The sequence below is a fragment of the Phascolarctos cinereus genome, unplaced genomic scaffold (genome assembly GCF_003287225.1).
Source record: "Phascolarctos cinereus isolate Bilbo 61053 unplaced genomic scaffold, phaCin_HiC Scaffold_7;HRSCAF=346, whole genome shotgun sequence".
In the NCBI taxonomy this organism is placed as follows: Eukaryota; Metazoa; Chordata; class Mammalia; order Diprotodontia; family Phascolarctidae; genus Phascolarctos; species Phascolarctos cinereus.
In genome coordinates this window covers 10,873,402-10,893,373 of record NW_027556180.1, presented here as the reverse complement: position 1 = coordinate 10,893,373, position 19,972 = coordinate 10,873,402, and the positions used below count along the sequence as shown (strand labels likewise).

The window sequence follows — 19,972 nt, the reverse complement described above, 5'->3', positions numbered from 1 at the left end:
TCATCTGTAAAATGAGCTGGAGAAGGAAATGGCAAACCACTCCAGAATCTTTGCCAAGACAACCCCAAATGGGGTCACAAAGAGTCGAACACAACTGAATGACGATTGAACAAAGAAACACCTCCAGACAGCTAGAAGGCACAACGGACAGGGTGCTGGACCTCAAATCCGGAGGACTGAATTTAAATCCTGTCTCAGACACTTTATGTGTGACCCTGTGTGCCTCTGGGCACACTGGCTCTCCTCTGCCTCTGGGCTTCTTCAGCTGCCAGATGAGGAGAGTGGGAGCAGCTCCCTCCCAGATCTCTCCTGAGAATCAAATGAAGTAACACCTATAAAGTCGTTTGCAAACCTTAAGACATTATAGAAATGTTAGCAATGGGCTTCTTCACTTTTGCCAGCATTTGAAGCATTCATCAAATACTCTGCTAACATGTAGGCTAGATCAGGTGTCCCCTGGTCTAGTAATCCTGCCTCCAAAGTCCAAAGGGGTTGGTCTGGCATGACCTGCTCCTGAGGAGGCCTCGCTGGCTCTGGCAGCAATATTCACCTTTCCCTGTGGAGTATGGGCACCGGGCCAGGAGCAGAAGTCCTCACGAGAATCCACAAGCTACCACTGGGAGACAACAGAGACCTGTGTACCTTTCCAGGCTTCGGCCCCCCTCCCGTTCTCCATCACCTTTCAAAGATCAGTGACGGTGGCCCTACATACAGTCAGATCTACTAGGTCCTGCGGTTCTCTGGACCCATCATCAAGGTTACCTTGGTGCTATTTCCCTATGTATCTTGTGGAGAAAACGAACAGCCCATGTGACTGAAGGAAAACTTCTGACCCCTGATTAGCTGAATGGTCTTTAGGTCCCCTCTGGCTCTACCTTCACAATCCTATGATCCTGAACCTCTGGTCACCCAGCACCACAGGCCCAAGGGCACCCTAGGCCTGTCACTGACTCCAGTGTAGCTCTGGTATCAGCCCTCACGGTGGCACTACCTCCTACACAGGCCTAACCAGAGGGGCTGGATTTGAGAATCTGAGGCCCTTCCAGTTCCCAACCGACAACCCTTTAATCCTTCTCACTCCCCAGAGGGTCCAAGAGAAGGGCAGCCAGGGGCCCTATGGAGACCAGTTAAAGCAAATGAAAATGAGCTGGGAGAAGGGCCAGTTAGAGAAGAACACGGCAGCCACGTTCTACTCTGGAGGGGGTTTCATGCAAAGACGATGCAGACTCTGGGTCTGCTGGACCCCAGCGAGCAGAACAAGGGGCTAGGGCAGAGGCTGCAAAAAGCCCAACTGAGACTTAACCCAAGGACAAAAGTCTCTGTCCAAACCCAGGAAGAGTGAAGCAGATCGCCCTCCCAGGAAGCCTCCAAGCCAAGATGGCTGGCCCCCTCTGGCGCCTCTGCCATCCTTCCCAAGTCTAGGGTTCTGTCAAGTGAGGTCCTTCACAGAAGGACTGGAATCAGGTGAGTCCTGGATTCAAATCACAGCCTTCATTTGCTAGTTGTGTGACCCCAGGTAGGTCCCTTACTGTCTCTGAGCCTATTAATGAGAACCCCTAAAGTATTTACATCTCCCAAGGCTGTGGGGAGGCTCATGAGAGGTGACAAGAAAGCAACTCGGAGGTTTTGTAAACCTCCAAAGTGCCAGATAAGCAACTGTCAAATTATGTTCATTATCACTAACTATGATTAGTAATTCAGATAGAACAGTTTTGAATGACTCGAGGTTTTCTGGGCTCACATCGACGTTTCTTCTGAGATCAATATGACAAGGCCTGTGTTCACTGAAAATGGAATCTCTGCTCCCAAAGTCCTCCCTGCTAGAAGATTAGTTCTCCATGACTGAACACTGTCAAATGATCATGAGAAAAACACAGAAAATCCGTTCAGTGTGTCTGCCTGTAAACTTGGGCCTGTCACTTACCAGCAGAGCCAGGGTCGCGAAGATCCAACAGTTTATATAATCAACGCCACTTGTTTGAAGGGATTAAATGAAGTAATAGAAATTTTACATGGAATATCAGGAAAGATTAGTAAAGAGAAGCCCATGAACATTAAGTGACTAGAATGTACACGAGAAGAAGGAAGCTGAAAACCTCAATCTTGGTTCTGAAACCCATCCTTAGGAATAGTTCCACAGCTCTGTCAGTGACTTGAAATTAAATGAGAAATGACTAAGATGGAGTTAAGATTATCTACAAACTCAATCAAGCCGAGCTTCCAAAAAACCAATTCAAACCCAACTTTTTAAAGATTCAATATTTCTATTTTAGACCTTGACTGTCCCAGCGGCCTTTGATCTCAGGGATCGGTCTGCTCCATGGACATCTATCATATTGCTGCAACAAAGAAAGTAACTGGGAGGAAGAAGAACTTTCTGAGGCTGTGAAAAATATGTTACATATGCATGCGTGTGTATTAATACATATGTATATACACACATATCTATTATATTTATCTATAAATTATTAAGTATGTGTGAATATGTGTATGTTTATATGCTTATATGTATACAAATGCACGTGTATGTGTATACATATATGGAAGGCATAAGCATCTATACAGTGCCTGCCATGTACCAGGCAATGGGCCTGTACACTGTACAATAATCATAACTTCATCTGGTCCTCGTGAGAACCTTGGGAGGGAGGTGCTATTATTATCCACATTTTACAGATAAAGAAACCGAGGCAAACAGATGGGAACTGACCTGCCTAGAGGCACGCAGTCAGCGTCTCAGGACAGATCTGGGCTCAGAATTCCCTGACTCCAGGCCCAGCACTCTGTCCACTCTATCCACCACCAGCTGCCATCTATCTATCTATCTATCTATCTATCTATCTATCTATCTATCTATCTATCTAAAACATTTAACATATATCTTTAATTTTTAAGGACTGAAAGAAAAAATACAAGAAAAACCCTAAAATTTTTTGGAAATACTGAAAACTACATTTTTTGAAAGAGAAAAGTTCTTTTAGAGAAGAACTGAGAAAGAAGGACCCTGTATTTAATTATTCTGCCCGAAACCCTTCTTATCACGAAAGAACATTCAACCTAAGTCTTCTTATGAAAGAAGAAAAGGGCCAGTTTTAGAACATTTTTAAGCCCCGGCTTCAGAACCCACTTTTCAGCTGGGCCTTTTAGACATCAATAACCTGCACACACACTCCTTCAAATTCATCTCGTGGTTGCTCTGGCAAATGCCCCAGTGCTTTAGCCTGGCTACCTCTTTCACTCAACACAGTGATTTGGGGTTTGCCTCTAACCCTGCCCCTTGACCTCCCCATCTTCTCACGCCTCTTCCCTTCCACCACGTACTCTCTGAGCCAGTACCACTGACCTCCCAGCTGCTCCTTCTAAGACCCACCATCTCCCGACTCCAGGCATTCTCTCTGGCTGTCCCTGGAGCCTGGGATGCTCTCTCTCTCCATCTCAGCTTCCTGGCTTCCCAGGCCTCCTCCACATCCTGCTAAGACCCACACTACAGGACGCCCTTCCTGACCCTCTGCTGATCATTCCCAGGGTATCCTCCCCACAGTTGTTTGGACGTGGCTCATTTGCATGCTGTCCTCCCAATTAGACAGTGAAGACCTAGAGGGCAAGGACTGCTTTTGTACTGCCAGGGCCCTACACAATGCCTAGTGTGTATGCAGTAAGGGCTGAATAAATGCACTTTGATAAGAGGCTCCACACTGGTGACCCAATCCAGGAGGACCCACACTGCTCTTCCCAGATTTCCCAGGGTCTACTTTTGCCCCTTCTAGCCCCACCCCACTTCTGGTTTCCTCTTCTAAGAAGAGGGAAGAGTTTCTTGGGCCCACTGCTGACATGCCAGAGCCTGACATTTTCCATTACTATTTTCATTAAAGTATTGGGAGAAAGAATAAGCAAGACTCTTTAACATTGTTCTTTTTAAAAAATAAAAAATCCATTAAAGTCAGATGAAACATGGAAGCCTGATCACTGTCGGCTTCTCTGAACGGATTAGGCAGGCTTGACTAGACAGTTCTTCAGGCATGAAGAAGCACTTTTTTTCATGACATCCCTTCATGGAATCTCACCCCAAATGCTGGAGGTAGAAACGAGTCATTAAATAGAAATCTGAGCTCCTGACTTTATCTCTGCTGCCCTGGAAGATGGTGGAGCCACCCCAAGAAGGCCAAGGGAGGAAAAGGGGAAAGGGGGAAAAAAACCCACAACCAAACAAAACTTACAAGACACTCCTTGGGCTGCTGCTGTTCCAGGGGCAGGGAGGCAGCAGCCGGTGCCCAGGTCACTGCCACCTGCCCAGGGTGCGGAGGGCTCCTGGGAGGAGGGGAAGGCTACCTCACTGGACCACATGCTTTTTGGGAGAGGATGCCAGGAAGAGGAGTGGCAGCCACAGCTGGAGAACTGTGGAAGAGGGCATCAGTGCCTCTGCTCGTGCCTAGGACCGGGGAAGAAAGGAATGAAGAGAGAACGAGGAGCAGTCACCACTGCCCAGGGAACAGCAGTGGAGAAAGGGGAGAGCCACCACTGCCACTGGGCTCCCCTGAATCAGAGGGGATGGATGGACACTGGACCTGGGGGTGGGGTGGGGGAGGTGGAACCAGAGCCTCTGAATCTCCTCCAGCCATCCCCATTCCCATCACCTGGTCATCTCCCATGCTGCTACTCTGGGGTGGAAAGAGGCAAAGACAAAAAGCAGAAGTAAAAACTGAGGCTGACTCTCTCACAGTGACCACAACTGATATTGACACAGTACTTTACAGTTGGCAAAGCTCTTTACACATGGCAAACGCATTCAAGTTTCATAAGAATATACAATAGATATTATCAGCTTTACTTTACAGATGAAGAAACCGAGGCTTGGAAGTGCAACGACTGGCCTGTGGCCACAAACCTGGTGCGAGGGGCAGGACGTGGGCCAGGCCCCCTGACTCCACACAGCTCTTGGTTTGGAGCTCTGCCAGGGACAGAAAACTAGCAGGAAGAAGCCATGTGAACAAGAAGGGGAACCTCAACAGCCCTGGGAGGCAGCAAGTCGCTCTCCATCCGAACTAAGCCTTAGCTATCTGGCAGGAATTCTAGAGACAGCCAGATTTCTGTTTTTTCTTCCTCTCTCACTCTCTTGTTCTCGATCTTCTCTCTCTCCCACCTCTCTTTCTCTCTCTCTCTCTCCTCCTCCTCCTTTCTCTCCTCCTCCTCTCTCTTCTCTCTTTCTTTCAACTCTTTCCTCTCTATTCTTTTTCCTTTCTCTCTCTCTCTCTCTGTGTCTGTCTCTCACTTTCTCTCTCTCTCTCACTCTCTCTACTCTCTTGTCTTTCCTCTCTCTCGAGCACTCACACACACGCATGCGTACACACACACACACACACACACACACACACACACACACACACACAGAGGACAGTATAGGACAGGCCTCCTTCTCTGTAGAGGAAGGGAAAGGAATCTATCTTAACTCCAAGGTTATCTGCCTTTTAAGATATTAAAGAAAAAGAAAGAAAAATAATTTCTCTAGCAACAAGGGGGAGGGAATGTTCATCTGAGAGATAATGAATGAGGCAAAGAAAAATACCATTTAAATCCATCAGCATAAAAGAAACAACAAAAAAAATCCTACAAAATTGCATGCTGATGCTGCATCAGATGGAAAAGAAAATACTAAAAGATAAAAGAAATGCCTTAAAGTGATTAAAGAAAGGTTTCAATTCAGCAAAATTTTTGCAAAAAAAAACAAGATAAAGAATGACCGGCTCACTGGAATGTAAGGCACAGAGCAGGAGAATGAACAGCCATGCAGGACAGAAGCAAAAGCAGAATAAGGAGGGGAGCAAAGATCATTGGCCGATGGCAATAAAGAGGAGAGATGATCACAGAACGGTGGAGAGCTCGGATAACACGGAACACGAGGCCCGTGCTCGGGAGAGCCGCTGAGAAGGCTAGGCTGGCTAGGCCTGGTTCCGCACTCACCACCAGCAGGTTCTCTGCCTCGCTGAAGCAGTCTAAAAACAGCCTCCATATCACACTGTGGGTTCCCACAGAACTCTTGGTGCTCCACAGCCTCCAAATCTTTCTCAGAAGGCCTGCAGCCGAGCCAGGCCTTCCCCACTTTGTACTTGGAGAGTTGTCTTTTTGAACGCAGTCCTTAGACTTCCTATAAACTCTTGCTTGATTCAGCCTCCTGTTCTCATCTATTAAGGTTTCCAATCCTGACTCCATCACCCACTTTGTCGGTGAACCGTTCTGCTTTGTGTCCTCTACAAATGTGATCACGAAGCTGTCTATGCCTTTGTCCATGGCCCAGCAGGGCTGCCTGGGCACCACTCACTGGGGAAGGGTCATTTCCCACCGCCATGCTGACCCTGAACCAGGAGTGAATGACTGCTCTTGGGGGCTGGCTTCATCGGTCCTAAATCATTCTTGAAGCACTGCTGGGAGGCTCAACTCTGTGCACAGCCTTGAGCGCCAGGGTGTTGGCCTGGCCTCCTTGTCGGCCTATCTCTGGTCCACCGCAGGCTTTCAGAGATCAGCCAGGCCATCTGATGGCTCCTTCAGTGCCCCAGGAGGGCAGGAGCACAGCTGGGTTAGGGGCCAGGCACTCACCAGGGGCAGCTGGACACCCTCCCAAAGCCTCCTTACTTGTCTTGAATACCAGCCCCCACCAGCCATCTTTGTCCTGTCTTTTTCAGGCCAAAGATCATTCTCCATAGCAAAAGAAAAAGAAAAAAAGATGAAAAGTTAGCCTTGTCCAACTCTGTATCTCTCACCAACCACCAGTGGCCCCTGGCCCTTGCCGGCAGGCTAGGGCTTCTGTGACCCTCCTCTGGGAGCCAGTAGCATTACAGAGCCCCAAACCCAACCCCCACCCTGGGGCCCAGCCTGATCTGATTCTCCACTGGCAGGTCCCGCTCCTCCATTTACCTGGGCCCTGAGCTGGCCTCCAGCTGCTCCTCAAGTCTTCTAACAACTCCTCCTCCCAAGGGCCTCCTTCTTCTGACCTCTGGCTCTCCCCAATGCCACTGTTCCTAGCACTGACCAAATGACCCTCTGGATGCCCAGCTCTGGCCATGTTTGAGCCTTTGCTCAAACATCTTCACTAGCTCCTTCATGGCTCTCGCCAATCTGCAGTCACCCTGCCTCCCTTCCCCACACTCACTCCATCCTCTTGCCACACCTGGAGATACTCTGCCTCCAAAAGGCTCCCTTTCCCCATCTTTGCACCTCTGCTCATGCAGTTCCCTTGGCCAAGCAGATAAAAGTACTACAAGAAGACACAAATAAGGACAAAATGCTGCTCTTCTATATCAACATATACTGAGAAGAGGGGGCAGCTAGGTGGCGCAGTGGATAGAGCACCGGCCTTGGTTTCAGGAGGACCTGAGTTCAAATCCGACCTCAGACATATAACACTTACTAGCTGTGTGACCCTGGGCAAGTCACTTAACCCCCACTGCCCAACCAAAAAAAAAAAAAAACCACAAACCAAAAACATATACTGAGGACTGACTCTTCAAAATCCATGGTTAGGCTGAAGAAAGATGATAAAAATGACAAAATTTCTAAATTAATTAATTTTTTAACATAATAAAACTAAAAAAATCATAACGAAATTTATGTAGAAAGATAAATATTTTTAATAAATAGTTAATTTGAAAACAAAAAAGCAGAAGGAAAATTTGATCACTCAGGCACAGATACTGGAGAAAAAAATGGAAAAATGAAATTTTGGAAAGGAATGTTCACCAACAAGCCCTCATTAAGCATCTCCAATGTGCCAGGTCCCGAATACAAAACTAAATATGTTAAAACAAACTAAACATGTTAAAAACAACAACAACAACAACCACCACCACCACCACCAGGGTTTGGTTAACCTATAAGCAATAAAAACAGAGGCAGATGATTTACTACCTAATACATTTTGTTGGGAAAACTCATTGCAAACATGGCAAAAAACATTTTACATTTTTCTATCACACCATACTCAAGATAAATTCTACCTTGATCATAAAATTAAATGAATGGGAAAAAACTATTAAAATAATTGGAAAAAAGGGAATAATATATTTATATCAATTTGTAGGACAGATAAAATTTTAACTAGTAGAAGAAATTACTAGCCAAAAATTAGATACTTTTGATTATATAGGAATAAAGTTCTTTATAGCAAAAACAATATAATCAAGATAAAAATCATAAACTGGGATAAGTGTTTGTGACAAATAGACCGGATAAGAACTTAACATCTAGAATTTTAAAGAAATCAACACAAATATTCCACAACAGCATTCTTTAATAAAAAAAAAATGCCTCGTTGCCCAAATGAATGGCAAATGGTCAAAGGCTGGTAACAAACAATCTGCAAAAGAAGATATACATATGATAAAGAATCTTACAGTTGGAAAAATGTTAGCTTCACTAATGAACACAGAAATACATATCAAAGCAACTTAATGGTCCTATTTCACACCCATCAAATTGGCAAAAAGGACAAAATTCAGTCTTGGTAGGGTTAGAGAAAAAGAGGTTAATGCATACATTGCTGGTGGAATTACAAATCAGGAGAATAATTTTGGAAGTTAATTTGGTGGCACATATCAACATTAACAGAAGTTATTATATCTTTGAGCTAAGAATGCCACAATATCATGATAAAAAGAGTATTATCAAGAAAAAGGGAGATTTCTGTCAAATATTAGGGGGTATAAGCCCACGAGTATGTGGAGAGAAAATATGAAAGTGGCATCTACATTGGCAAGGAATCTGAAGCAATTTAAATGTCCCACACCTGGTGAATGAGTCAAACTATGACTATTACAATGCCATTAAAAATAAGTATGAGGAAGGAAAGAAATTTTGAGTTAAATGAAATAATGAAAAGCCCAAAACAGCAACAAAAATCAGATCCTGAAGGACAGCACAGACGCACCCCCCACACAACGTGCCTCTCACGCTTGCACACACTGTACACTCACACCGTATATGTGCACACGCCACACACGCACACATAGCTCTCGTGGACATGCCACAGACACTACATACACCCTCCACAAACACACACGCACAGTGACAGGAGAAGGCCATCACACAGTGGGCGTCACCGACATGCTCCTGTGGGTATCTTAGACAGAAATCCACATGTCATGTAGCAGTGTGAAGAGCTGGCTGTGCTTGTTGCTTGTGCTGTTTCAAGTTCAGCATGTAAAACACTTGACTAAAGTAGGCTTCCCCTCTCCCTCTGGCTCTCCCTTTCTCTCTCCCCTTCTCTGTCCCTCCTAGGAAATGAGCACTTCACCTGTCCCCATGCTCCCCCCTGCCCCCGTGTCCCTCCATACCTGTGCTCCCCTGTACTTGTGCTCCCCCGTACCTGTGCTTCCCTGGGGCTCCCATGCTCCCTCCGTGCTCCCTCCTGCCCCCATGCCCTCCTGTACCTGTGCCCCCCTGCTCCCATGCCCCCCTGTACCTGTGTTCCCCCCTGCCCCCGTGCTTCCCCCTGCCCCCCGTGTTCCCTTGCCCCCATGCTTCCCCTGCCTCCGTGCCTCCCTGTACCTGTGCTCCTTCTTGCCCCCATGTTCCCCCATACCTGTGCTCCCCCCTGCCCCCATGCTCCCCCCTGCCCCCGTGCCCCCTACACCTGTGCTCCCCTCGGCCCCTGTGTTCCTCTGTCCCTGTGCTCCCCCCTACCCCCATACCCCCCTGTACCTGGGCTCTCTGCACTGCTCATCATCTCCCTCCCTGCCAAGGTTCTTCAAGGTTGTTTCTAAGCTTTTCCCTGAGACAAGCTTTGTACCTGATTGTTAAGCAGTTGTACAGGAAGTGATTTCTAAGTCTGGAAAATGCATCCTGGGAACTGTAGTGCTTTCTTTACAACCTTATTCCCAAGAAGGGATAACAGCCAAGGGTGCCCGGGGGGGTTGTGAAGAAGGGCCCTCCATGGGCACAGTGGCATGCAACCACTCAAGTGAGGCACAAGCTAGCTGCCTTGAGCCCCGCCACCAGCCTCCGCTCTCTCCTTCCTAAAGTCCCTTTAGGGCTGTCAGAGACGGCCCCAAAGGAGAGAGGAGAAGAGCACTCCCACTGTTCCTCTGCAGAGGCTGGGGGAGGATCCACAGGGGAGCACTGCAGAGATTTTCAGAGTTTTCTCTTCCTCTTTTTGTCCTTTTAAAAATTACTTACAGCGAGGTGGTGCAGTGGATAGAGCACCGGCCCTGAAGTCAGGAGGACCTGAGTTCAACTCTGGCCTCAGACCAAACACTTGACACTGACTAGCTGTGTGACCCTGGGCAAGTCACTTAACCCTAATTGCCTAAAAAAAAAAAATAAATGAAAAAAAATTACTTATATAGTTACAGGCTTGTTAAACGTTATATGATCAAATGAGTTAACATGTAAAGCACTCTCTAAATCTCAAAATGTGCTGCTTCTTTTTCTTTGGGATGGTTTTCTGGGAAGGGAGAAGGGGAAGAAAGCGTGGGAAAATGTAGGCCATCGACAGACAAAAGATAGCAGTTTAAAAAAAAAAAGAGTATTTCCTGGTTGTTAAAGATATACTGAGTCTTAGCCACTAAATGACCAGCAATTTGGTACTTAAAAAGCACCCGTGCACAAAAACTGCCCCTCCCTGCCAACGTCATCAAGCAGCACTAGAAGTGTTATCTTCCAGTCACTGATTTTATGGCAGAGAACAGCGCACTTGGTCTCCCTCCACACCCTGCTCGTCACCTCTTTCTTTGGCCGTGCAGTCCCCTGGCAACATTATGAGCTGAAACCGACGATCACTGACAGCTGAGTGAGGTGTGCAGGGACACACACTGCCGGTTCCCCAGATCACAGATTTTTAAATGGAAGGGCCTCCATGGGAGATGATCTCATTCCCTTAATTTACAGCTGAGGGCACCGGAGCCCTCCCCTCCAGCCTCTCGGAATCCTAGATCCCTTTCAGTGCCTCCTCCACTGATACTAGGGCTTGTGGAACCCTTCCAGGGGTGAATCTCCCTACGATGATTTAGCACGTCCTTTAGATAGCTTATACTGCCTTAGCTGGCTCCAAGTTATCATTAGATTATAAGCTCCTTGAGGACAGGGCTTGCTTTTGACTTTAACTCTCCAGTGCCCAGCAGGAAGCAGGTACTTCATAAATGCTCGCTGCTTCTCCTTACAGAATGGAAGGTCTTTGGGGGCAGGGACTACTCCATTTCTGTCTTCATATGCTCAGTGCCTAGCACACGGTAGGTGCATTTCATAAATGTTTTCGAAATTATATGCCAACATCTCTTGCACAGAAATTCTATGGCAAACTTGCTCAGACCACACTTATCAACTTTAATGCAAAGGTAGGAAGGGGCAAAACGGCAAAAAAAATGTTGAAAAACTTCATTCACAATCAAGAGATGAAAGAGGTGAGCAGCCTGCAGCAGCCTGGGAAGACGGTTCCTCTATAGGGAAAAAATCCAGGCTTTCACAATTCATGAGGTCAAGAGCAAGGCCTCCCAGCCACTCAGGGTCTCTGACGGCAGGGCTGGCCCTCATTCCTCTAGGGCTCACGGCCTCCATCAAGCTCTCAGTCCCACCAACTTACTGAACCTGCCCTCTCAAAAAGATCAGGACTTCCAAACCCCAGTCCACAGGCTTTTTTCATCTCTTTATTTTAACTGACTTTCAACAGGTGAAAGTCTGAACTACCTCATTCTTCTTCAAATCTCCTCCTTGTTGTTCTATCATGGAAGACAGTTTGGAATTATGTAGGAAAAGAAACTAATCTGCTCAAAACCTTTACCACCCCCCCACAGTGGGTCTGCACCCCAAGGAGGCGCAAGATCAGATCAAAGCTCCAGTACATGCCAGAACACTTTTTAGCCTAACAAAGAACCGAAATCCAAGTGGGTGCCTGCTGAATGGGGAATGGCTGAACCAACTTAGGTGTAGGTTTGTAAGAGGCAGTGTGGTGCCACAGATAGAACTCTGGACTTGGAGTCTAGAAGATGTGGGTCTGAAGTCTTCTCCAGAACACAACCTGGCTGTGGGAATCCGGGCCAGTCATTTAAGGCCTCTGGACTCCCATTTCCTGTAAAATGAAGGGGCTGGACTCTTCCAGGGCTAAACAGATGATCCTGTCATCCTATGCAACAAAATCTGAGAATTCAAAGAAACATGAGAAGACTGATGTGAGCTGACAGAGAGAAGCAGGACTGGTCCCATATGCACACTGACTGGATCAGGCAAATGCAAAGAATCCTAACTTGTGAGAACTCCAAATACTAAAGCAACACTGAATTCTGAGTACTGATAAGGACCGACAGTGGCTCAGCAGAACAATGGACTATCCCTCGTCTTGCTGGCAGAGCTGGGCTGGGCTGATCGATGCATTTGCTTAATTGCTTTTCTTTATTACAAGGGGAGGTTCAGTGCTGAGAGGTGGGGAGGGGAGAGGGCACCATATCTGGAAATGACAGTGCTGTAAAAACATAAGGAATCCACAAAACAAAACAAAACAAAAAAGAACCCCCCCCCAACCCACTTGCTTCCTCGGCTTCCCAGATACTACATGACGCTGCTTCTCCTTCTGACTCTTCCTCTTCTGTGTCACCGCCTTGTTTTCTCATCCTTCTAACACTTAAAAGAGCTGTGCCTTAACATTTAGTCCTTGGTGCCCTGGGCCCCTTAAACTCTTCTCCCTTGGGAATCTTAGCAAATTTCATGGCTTCAAACTATGACCTCCCTATGAATAATCCTCACATCGACATTTTCAGCTCTCTCCTGGGTTTCAGACTCATAGCCTGTTACTTGCTGGATATTTCTACTTCAATGTCACCCCATCATGTCAAACACTAAAATGCTGATTTCCATCAGCACCCCACAAAACCAGTTCTTCCTCCTAATGACGGCCCAAAGGTCTCTTGGGAGCACCTGTGTACTCTTCTGCCAATGAGGCCGCTGTCCTCCCAGACACCTATGCTCAAAACCTCTGAGTCAGCTTTCACTCCCTTATCCTCCCCCTCCGGATCTTCCCCCTCCGGATAGATAGCCAGTCAGCCCCACGTTAGGCTGGGTTTTCCTTCACCAACCTGTGGCAATGCCTTCCTCTCTGTTTACACGGCCACAACTCTAATGGATATTCTCATCTCTTCATTCCTGACTTCAACAAGTCAATCCACACAAGCACCTATAACTGGGCGCAGGACACAATGCTGTGCACTCCACTTGTGAGATATAGGATTAGATAAGTAGTAGTTCCAACTCTTACCAGCTTATCACATGGGAATGAACTCCGACATACATAATCACGGTACACAGTACTCCAGGACAAAGCCACACCAGGAATATTTCTAGGCTCTCACTCCAGCCCTCAGTGACCCTACCTCCTTGGAGGTTCAGTCAGTCTGTATCTACCACCCAATCAAAATCCTGGTAGCTATTGTCAACTAACCTTATCCAGGACACTCCCTTTGCTTCTTTCCTGAGTTCAGTCTCAGTCTTTCTCTCCTCCCCAACTCCTGCCTTCATAACAGGGGTCTTCAATATATATATATATATATATATATATATATATATATATATATATATATATATATATATATATATATATATATATAAATACCCTGACCCACCAGTTCCTCAGCTTACTCATTTCCCATGCCCAATTCCTCCACCCACCTCGACTACCCCCAGAGATGGCCACACCCTAGGATCTTGCCACCACCTACAAGTGTTCCATTTCATGTTCATGAGCTCTGGAATTCCCTTAGCTGATCACAAATCACACCACCTGTCCCTCTGCCTTGCAGCCCCAAACCTGGTTCTTCCTCCTCAATGTGACTTCCAGTCCTCCACCCCCCAGGCCTCTCGCTGGCTATCATGTCTACACTGGTTATACTTCTGCTTTCCCATTGTGAGTCCTTGGCACACCGGTTCCATGCTACACGGTCCTCTTCTTGAGCACCTCGCCACCTTATCCCATGGCGGATCTCGCCCTGTCAAATGTCAAACTTGGGTTTCCCCCACCTTTTGATGCACTTCTTTTCATACAGTGATGAATGAAGCTAGGGAAAACCATGAAACCATGTTAACTGGATTCACTATAAATGTATGTATCTAATCTCTTCTGGGTCCTCACTGCAGTAAGGTAATCCTTTTATACCTCCCCACCCCATTCTCATGAGGCAGAAGGCACAGAAGAGGGATGACAATGTTCAGATAAGGTGCCTTTCTTCTCCCCACTCTTTAAGCTGAAAACCATGCCTCTTATTTCACCGAAAAATTCACAGAAAGCTCCCTCTCACCCCTCCACCTCATTTCACATTACTCAGGTGCTTTCCACAATCCCCTCCTTCTTCCCTGTCTCCCATAAGGAAGTGGCCCTTTTCATTGCTAAGAAAAACCATGCCACATGCACAAGTGATCCTGTGCCATTCCCCAGAGGACTGCCCCCTCTGTTATCTCTCTTCTTGTTAAAGTATTCAATCTCTGCCTATTAGTAGTTTCCCTAATGCCTACAAACATGTCCACATCTCCCTCTTCCCCCCCCAATTTTATTAATTTATTGATTTATCAACAATCACTTCCATATGCTTCTGAGTTGAAAATTTTTCTCCCCCTTCCTCTCCCCCACCCTCCCCAAGACGGCACACAATCTGATATAGGTTTTACATTTACATTCCTATTAAACATATTTTCACATTAGTGAAGTTGTAAGTAAAAATTAAAACCAATAGGAGGAACCATCAGAAAGATGAAACAAAACTCAACAGAAGGTAAAAATAAGTGATAGCGATTCGACTTCCATAGTTCTTTCTTTGGATGTGGACAGCATTTTCTATCCGAGGCCTCTGGAGATGTCTTAGATCCTTGTAATGCTGAGAAGGGTTCAGTTTAACAACATTAGTCATTGCATAACGTGGCTGTTATTGTGTACAAAGTCTCTTTGGTTCTGCTCACTTCACTCAGCATCAGACCATATAGTCTTTCCAGGTTTTTCTGAAGTCAGCCTGTTCATCATTTCTTATAGCACAATAGTATTCCATTACATTCATATACCACAACTTGCTCAGCCATTCCCAATGATGGGCATCCTCTCAATTTCCAATTCTTTGCCACCACAAAAGAGCTGCTATGAATATTTTTGTACATGTGGGTCCTTTTCCCATTTGTTTGATCTCTTTGGGATATGACCCTAGAAGTGCTATTGCTGGATCAAAGGGTATGCACATTTTTGTAGCCCTTTGGGCATAGTTCCAAATTGTTCTCCAAAATGGTTGGATCATTTCACAACTCCACCAACAATGTATTAGTGTTCCAATTTTCCCACATCTTCCAACATTTATCATTTTCCTGTTTTGTCATGTTGGCCAATCTGATAGGTGTGATGTGGTACCTCAGAGTTGTTTTGATTTGCATTTCTCTAATCAATAACGATTTAGAGCATTTTTTCATATGACTATAGATGGCTTTAATTTCTTCATCTGAGAACTGTCTGTTCATATCCTTTGACCATTTATCAATTGGGGAATGGCTTGTGTTCTTATAAATTTGTCTTAATTCTCTATATATTTTAGAAATGAGGCCTTTATCAGAGAGACTGGTTGTAAAAATTCTTTCCCAATTTTCTACCTTCCTTCTAATCTTAGTTGCATTGGCTTTGTTTGTGCAAAAACTTTTCAATTTAATGTAATCAAAATTATCCATTTTGCTTTTCATAATGTTCTCTATCTCCTGTTTGGTCATGAATTCTTCTGTTCTCCATAGATCTGATAGGTAAACTATTCCTTGTTCTCCCAGTTTACTTATGGTATCAGCCTTTATATCTAAGTCATGAACCCATTTTGACTTTATTTTGGTATATGGTGTGAGATTTGGGTCTATGCCTAGTTTCTGCCATACTCTTTTCCAGTTTTCCCAGCAGTTTTTTTTCAAAGAGTGGGTTCTTATCCCAGAAGCTGGGGTCTTTGGGTTTATCAAATAATAGATTACTATAGTCATTGACTACTGTGTCTTGCATATTTAACCTATTCCACTGATCCACCTCCCTATTTCTTAGCCAGTACCAAGCAGTTTTGATGATTGCTGCTTTATAATACAATTTAAGATCTGGAATTGCTAGGCCACCTTCCCTGCATTTCTTTTCATTAGTTCCTTTGATATTCTGGACCTTTTGTTTTTCCAAATGAATCTTGTTATTATTTTTTCTAACTCTATAAAATAATTTTTGGTAGTTTGATTGGTATGGCACTGAATAAGTAAATTAGCTTAGGTAGGATTGTCATTTTTATTATATTAGCTCAGCCTACCCATGAGCAACTGATGTTTTTCCAATTATTTAGATCTGATTTTATTTGTGTGAAAAGTGTTTTGTAATTGTGTTCATAGAGTTCCTGGGTAGACTCCTAAATATTTTATAATGTCTACAGTAAGTTTAAATGGAATTTCTCTTTCTATCTCTTGCTGTTGGGCTTTGTTGGTAATATATAGAAATGCTGATGATTTATGTGGGTTTATTTTATAGCCTGCAACGTTGCTAAAGTTGTTTTATTATTTGTAGTTTTTTACTTGATTCTCTAGGATTCTCTAAGTATATCATCATGTCATCTGCAAAGAGTGATAGCTTTGTTTCTTCTTGCCTATTCTAATGCCTTCAATTTCTTTTTCTTCTCTTATTGCTAAAGCTAAGATTTCCAGTACAATATTGAATAACAGTGGTGATAATGGACATCCTTGTTTCACCCGATTTATTGGAAATGCTTCTAGCTGTCCATTACATATAATGCTTGCTGAAGGTTTTAGATATGCTATTTTATTTTTTAAGGAAGACTCCATTTTTACTATGCTAGTGTTTTTATAGGAATGGGTGTTGTATTTTATCAAAAGCTTTTTCTGCATCTATTGAGATGATCATGTGGTTTCTGTTGGTTTTGGTGTTGATATGCTCAATGATGCTGATAGTTTTCCTAATATTGAACCAACCCTGCATTCCTGGTATAAATCCTACCTGGTCATAGTGTATTATTCTTGTGATAAGTTGCTGCAATCTATTTGCTAGTATTTTGTTTAAAATTTTTGCATCTATATTCATTAGAGAAATTGGTCTATAATTTTCTTTCTCTATTTTGACTCTTCCTGGTTTAGGTATCAACACCATATTTGTATCATAAAAAGAATTTGGTAAGACTCCTTCTTCACCTATTTTCCCAAATAGTCTATATAGTATTGGAATTAATTGTTCTTTAAATGTTTGATAGAATTTGCATGTAAATCCATCTGGCCCTGGAGATTTTTTCCTAGGGAGCTCATCAATGGCTTGTTCAATTTCTTTTTCTGAGATGGGGTTATTTAAGTATTTTACTTCCTCTTCGGTTAATCTGGGAAGTTTATATTCTTTCTTTTTTTCAATTAAATTAACCAAAGTTTTATCTATTTTATTGGTTTTTTCATAAAACCAGCTCTTAGTTTTATTTATTAGTTCAATAGTTTTCTTAATTTCAATTTTCTTAATTTTTCCTTTGATTTTCAATATTTCTAATTTAGTGTTTAGTCGAGGATTTTTAAATTGTTCTTTTTCTAGTTTTTTTCAGTTCTATGTCCAATTCATTAATCTCCTCTTTTTCTATTTTTTTATGTAAGCATTTAGAGATATAAAAGTTCCCCTAAGAACTGCTTTCGCTGCATCCCATAGGTTTTGGTATGTTGTCTCATTATTGTCATTCTCTTGAATGAAATTATTGATTGATTCTATGATTTGTTGTTTGACCCAATCATTTTTTAGGATTAGATTATTAGTTTCCAATTATTTTTTGGTCTATCTTTCCATGGCCCTTTATTACATATAATTTTTACTGCATCATGATCTGAAAAGGATACATTTGATATTTCTGCCTTTCTTCATTGGATTGTGAAGTTTTTATGCCCTAGTACATGGTCAGTTTTTGTGTATGTGCCATGTACTGCCGAAAAAAAAGTATATTTCTTTCTATCCCCATTCAATTTTCTCCAGAGGTCTATCATACCTAACTTTTCTAATGTTCTATTCACCTCCTTAACTTCTTTCTTGTGTATTTTGTGGTTAGATTTATCTAGTGCAGAGAGCGGGAGGTTCAGGTCCCCCACTAGCATAGTTTTGCTGTCTATTTCTTCCTGTAACTCCCTGAACTTCTCTAAGAATCTGGATGCTATACCACTTGGTGCATATATGTTTAGTAATGATATTACTTAATTGTCTATGGTGCCTTTTAGCAGGATGTAGTTTCCTTCCTTATCTCTTTTGATTAGATCTATTTTTGCTTTTGCTTTGTCTGAGATCAGGATTGCTACCCCTGCTTTTTTTACTTCAGCTGACGCTCCAACCTTTTATCTTTACCCTGTATGTGTCACTCTTTTTCAAACGTGTTTCCTGTAAACAACATATTGTAAGATTATGGTTTTTAATCCATTCTGCAATCCGTTTCTGTTTTATGGGAGAGTTCATCCCATTCACATTCACAGTTATGATTACTATCTGTGTCTTTTTCTCCATCCTTTTCCCCCCTATTTATGCTTTTCTTTCTCCTTTTTCCTTTCCCCCCTTCACTAGTGTTTTGCTTTTGACCACCTCCTCCTTCAGTCCCTCCTCCCTTTTATTATCCCTTTCCCTTTTCTTCCCCTTTACTCTTACTGCTTCTTCTCTCCCTTCTTTCCCCCCCTTTTCTTCCCCCCCTCCCTTTTCTTTCCCCTTTTCCCTCCTACTGCCTATAGGGCAAGATAGATTTCTATACCTAACTGCTTATGTTATGCCCTTCTTGAGCCAAATCTGATGAAAGTAAGGTTCAAACAATGCTCCCCCCCCTCCCTTCTTTCCCTCTGCTGTAATAGGATTTTGTATCTTTTCTTGTAATGTTTTCTTTATTCCCTGGCCTTCTGTTCCAGGGTTTTTTTTTCTGGGGTGATATTTTCTGGGTTTTCAGAGGCTGATAGGGGAGAGTGAGAGTGGCTACCTTTTCACTCCGCCATCTTGGCTCCCGGAAGCGGAAGTCCCACATCTCCCTCTTCTTCAAAAGCTCACCTGCTCTATCCGCCCCCACTGGCTGTGATTGCCTAGCTTTTTTTCCTTTTGCGGCTAAATTCCTTGAGAAGGCCATTTGCACTAGCTGCCCTCCACTTCCTCTCTCACTTTCTTCACAGCTGTCTGCAGCCTGGCTTCTGACCTCATCATTCAATGCAAACTGCTCTCCCCCAAGTTACCAGTCACCTCTTTCTCAGCCTCTAATGCTATCTGTCGCTGTCCTCTCCTTGACACTTACCCGTCTAGTTTTCATGACATTGTTCTTTCCTGGCTCTCTTCCAATCTGTCTGACCTTTCCTCAGTCTCCTCTGCTGGAGCTTCATCCAGCTAGCCATGGTTGTCCCACAGGCTCTGGCCTCACATTTTCTCCTTCTCCATTATTTCACATGTTGATCTCATCCGTTCCTGTGGCTTCAGTGATCATCCCCATACAGATGATTCCCAGATCTACTTGCCCCAGCCCTAAACTCTCTCCTGACCTCCAGTCTCAAATATCCAACTGCCTACTGAACATCTGAAATTGAATGTTCAACTCAACATGTCAAAAATTGAGCTCATTCTCTTCCCCCCAAACACTCCCCTCTTCCTGATAACTGTAGAACTGTTGAGGCTCATAATATAGACATCATTGTCAAGTCCTCAGTCTCTCTCACTCCCTTCTCTAATACGGTGCCGTCCCGTCGATCTCATTTCCATAACATCTCCCATACATGCCTCTTTCTCTCCTTAGACATGGTCACCATGCTACTACAGGCCCTCAATACCCCAAATCTGAACTACTGCAACAGGCCTCTGGCGAGCCTCCCTGCCTCAAGGGTCTCACCACTCCAGTCCATTCAGCTGTAAAAGAGATCTTCCTCAAGTGCAGGTCTGTCCAATAAACTCCAGCAGCTCCATATCACGCTTAGGTCTAACATCCTGTCTGGCATTCCAATCCCTTCACGACCAGGCCCCCTC

At 44.2% G+C, this 19,972-nt stretch overlaps 1 protein-coding gene across 2 annotated transcripts in view; it reads right to left on the bottom strand.

The window, feature by feature from the left end:
* The window catches only part of THAP4 (THAP domain containing 4), a 69,488-nt gene that overhangs the window by 27,174 nt on the left and 22,342 nt on the right, over nucleotides 1–19,972 (bottom strand). The window contains exon 1 of one of the 2 annotated variants that reach the window (XM_020989014.2): nucleotides 9,691–9,800. The exons of the other annotated variant lie outside the window; for it this stretch is intronic. Coding sequence (XP_020844673.1) covers nucleotides 9,691–9,715 — 25 coding nt within the window. The 5' untranslated portion in view covers nucleotides 9,716–9,800. Of the gene's footprint in view, nucleotides 1–9,690; nucleotides 9,801–19,972 lie in introns of those variants that run through there. 2 annotated transcript variants of the gene reach the window in all.